Genomic DNA, 3,923 nt, shown 5'->3' on the forward strand with positions numbered 1-3,923 from the left:
TTCCTGCTTTCCAGCTCCTTCCCACCCCACAGCCGATGGAAGGATCCAGCTCTGCTTTCCCTGCTCTCACAGTCCCGGCAGGAAAAACAGAGGAAGCTCCCCTGAGGTCTCCTCCCCTTTCTCCCAGGACATGAGGTCAAACCCTGAAGCTCATCCCACATTTTTTGGGGGTTAAGAAGCAGGATCGAGCAGGAATTGGGAGAAGCCCCTTGCTCATGTTGTCCTATTTCCAAGCCACCCTCAATCCCAGCTGGAAAAGCGGGAGAAAGCCTGAGATCCTTTCTCCCAGGACATGAGGTCAAATCCAAAAGCTCATCCCACTTTTTTCTGGGACAGGAGAAGGCTTGAGATCCTTTCTTCTCTCCCCTAAGTCGAACCCCAAAGCTCATCCTTGGGTTTTTTTGGGATGAAAGCCAGCAACCAGGAGAAGCTTCAAGTGTCCCATTCCCAAGGTTTTGAGGCCACCATCAATCCCGACAGGAGAAATGGGAGAAGGCCTGGAGTCCTTTCTTCTTTCTCCCAGGACACGAGGTCAAAGCCCAAAGCTCATCCCACTTTTTTTTTTGGGATGGGAGAAGGCCTGAGATCCTTTCTTCTTTCCTCTAGGACAGACCCCAAGCTCATCCCACATTTTTTTGGGATGAAAACCAGGAACGAGGAGAAGCTCCAGGTGTCCCATTCCCAACATTTTGCGGCCACCATCAATCCCAGCCGGAAAAACAGAGGAACCCCCCTGAGTTCTCCTCTCCCTTCTCCCAGAGCACGAAGTCAAACCCCAAAGCTCATCCCACTTTTTTTTCAGGATGAAAACCAGGAACAGGAGAAGCTCCAGGTGTCCCATTCCCAAGGATCTGAGGCTGCCCCCATCCCAGCCCCCGGCGCGCTCCCACCTGGGTCGAAGGTGTCGGCGCGGCGGTGCAGCAGGCTGATGTCCAGCCGGCAGAAGTGGACAGAGTTGTAGAGGCCGGAGATGACCACGCGCCACACTCCGGCCACCAGGCCCACCAGGACATTGGTGGGGAAGAGCAGGAAGGAGGTGACACTCAGGGCACACCTGCAAGGCATGGAATCCCGCGGGATGGCTTTCCCGGGAAAAATCCGGCCCATCCCAACCGCCCGGCCCCACCTGAGCTCCTGGAGAACCTCCTGGAGAACTTCCAGGAGCTCCTTTTCTCCTCAGGGATGGAGGGAATGGCCAAAACGTGGGGTTGGGACTTTGGGATGGAGGCCACCAGATCCAGGAGAGCATCAGTGCCACACCAGGGGGACACTAGGGTCCCTCTGTCACCCCATCTTGGGTGGTGACACCATCCCTGGGTGAGGGACATCTGCCGGTGGCCTGGGATGGACAGTGGCTCCAGGAGGGTGTCACTGCCACACCAGGAGGTGAGAGAAGAGGTGGAAGGAGAACCCTCGGGTCCCTCTGTCACCCCATCCTGGGTGGTGACAACACGTGGAAGTGAGGGACATTTGCTGGTGGCTTCGGATGGACACCAGAAGAACCTCAGTGCCCTGCCAGGGGGTGGGACCTGACACCTCTGTCACCCCATCTTGGGTGGTGCCACCATCTCTGGGTGAGGGACATCTGCCGGTGGCCTGGGATGGACTGAGGAGAACCTCAGTGCCCTGCCAGGGGTTGGGACTGGGCACTCGGGTCCCTCTGTCACCCATCCCAGGTGGTGACACCATCCCCGGGTGAGGGACATCTGCCAGTGGCCTGGGATGGACAGCGGCTCCAGGAGAGCGTCACTGCCACACCAGGAGGTGACAGAAGAGGTGGAAGGAGAACCCTCAGGTCCCTCTGTCACCCTGGTCTCAGGTGGTGTCACCATGTGGGGTGAGGGACATCTGCTGGTGGCCTGGGATGGGCTGAGGAGAACCTCGGTGCCCTGCCAGGGGGAGGGACCGGGCACTCGGGTCCCTGTGTCACCCCATCCCGGGTGGTGACACCGTGTCCTGGGCAGGGACATCTGCCAGCGGCCCCATCCGGCCAATCCTGCGGGATTGGGCTTTTCCCGGATTTGCAGAGACGGGGCCAGCGGAGCAGGGCCACCTCACCGGGGTCACCCCACCAAAATCCCAGCCAGAACTTCCCAAGAAACCTCTGGGAGAGCCTGGAATTGTCACCAGAACCAGGCTGGGGACACACAGGGACAGTTGGGGACACTCAGGGACACTTTGGGGACACTTGGGGGACACAGAGGGGACACAGAGGGGACACTTGGGGACAGTCAGGGACACTTTGGGGACACTCAGGGGACACTCTGGGGACACTTGGGGACACTTTGGGGACACTCTGGGGACACTTGGGGACACTGGGTGACACTGGGTGACACTCAGGGGCACTGGGTGACACTGGCTGACACTGGGTGACACTGGGTGACACTCGGGGACACTTTGGGGACACTGGGTGACACTGGGTGACACTCGGGGACATTTTGGGGACACTGGGTACCTGTGGGCCAGCTCGGCGCTCAGGGAGTTGCGCTGCAGGAAGTGGAAATGGGCCAGGAGGTGCTGCAGGAGCACGGCCAGGAACAGGAACAGCCAGAGGGGCCTGGAACGGGAACAACACCGGGAACAACACCGGGAATGGACCCCAAAAACACCGGGAATGGAGCAGGAACAACACCGGGAACAACACCGGGAATGGACCCCAAAACCACCGGGAATGGAGCGGGAACAACACCGGGAACAACACCGGGAATGGACCCCAAAAACACCGGGAATGGAGCGGGAACAACACCGGGAATGGAGCGGGAACAACACCGGGAACACCGGGAATGGACCCCAAAACCACCGGGAATGGAGCAGGAATAACACCAGGAATGGAGCAGAGGGAAAAACACTGGGAATGGACCTGGAATCACCAGGAATGGACCCGGAACAGTGGGAATGGACCCAGAATCACCGGGAATGGACTGGAAATACCGGGAATTGACACAAAAACACCAGGAATGGCCCCGGAACACCGGGAATGGACCCAAAGATTCCGGGAATGGTTCCAAAACACTGGGAACGGACCCAGAACACCGTGAATGGCCCAAGATCCCAGAAATGTCCCAAAAATCCCAGGAATGGCCCCAAAGCACTGGGAATGTCCCAAAATCCCAGAAAGGTCCCAAACCATGTCTTTGGGAAGCAGAAACCTCCAGAAGTGTTGGAAAACTATCCCAAATCCACGCGGGGCCTTTCCCAGCTTTTCCCGAGGCCTCACCAGACGTTCCGGATGATCCCAAGGAGTGGGGAGCCGCGGCCGGCCTGCAGCGGGATCACCACCAGGAACGCGAAGGCCACGGAGCACAGGAAGAAAATCACCTGCTGGATCAGGAGCCCTGGGAACGGGACACGGAATCCGGGAATTTGGGATCAGGGAACGGCTCCTCCTCCCCGTGCTCGCGGAAAACCCCGAACCGCCCTTTCCCAGGGATCCTTCCCGCCATTCCCGGGGGTTTTCCCGCTTTTTGGGCTTGTTGTTCCTGGGATGATCCGGGTTGGGATTGGGAAGGGACTTTTCCCGTTGGAATATTCAGGATCCCGCCAAACCCAGTCGTCATCCCAGCCCTTCCCCCTCTTGGAATTCCCAGCCTGATTTTCCCAAGGTTTTCTGATTTTTCAAGATTTTTCCAGTTTTTCTGATTTTTCCCATTTCTCTAATTTCTTTCAATCTTTCAGATTTTCCCAATTTTTCTCATTTTCCCAATTTTTCCCATTTTTCAGATTTTCTGATTTTTCTCATTTTTTTCCATTTTCCCCATTTTTCCAATTATTTTTCCAATTATTTTTCCAGGTTTTGATTTCCCCATTTTTCCCATTTTCCCCATTTTTTCCAATTGTTTTTCCCATTTTTCCCATTTTCCCAATTTTTCCCATTTTTCCAATTTTTCCAATATTTCAATTTTTCCCAATTTTTCCAATTTTTT

General features: G+C 56.2%; 1 protein-coding gene across 1 annotated transcript in view; it reads right to left on the bottom strand.

Annotated features, from left to right (window-relative positions):
- STRA6 (signaling receptor and transporter of retinol STRA6) overlaps positions 1–3,923 on the bottom strand; it is a 21,528-nt gene that overhangs the window by 2,587 nt on the left and 15,018 nt on the right. Inside the window, exons 13-15 of the mRNA XM_015638401.1 lie at positions 3,218–3,335; positions 2,456–2,557; positions 811–1,054 (exon numbers count right to left, since the gene is read on the bottom strand). Of these exons, the coding sequence (XP_015493887.1) occupies positions 811–1,054; positions 2,456–2,557; positions 3,218–3,335 (464 nt within the window). The remainder of the gene's footprint in view (positions 1–810; positions 1,055–2,455; positions 2,558–3,217; positions 3,336–3,923) is intronic.

This window comes from Parus major, chromosome 10 (assembly GCF_001522545.3).
Source record: "Parus major isolate Abel chromosome 10, Parus_major1.1, whole genome shotgun sequence".
NCBI classification, from domain to species: Eukaryota; Metazoa; Chordata; class Aves; order Passeriformes; family Paridae; genus Parus; species Parus major.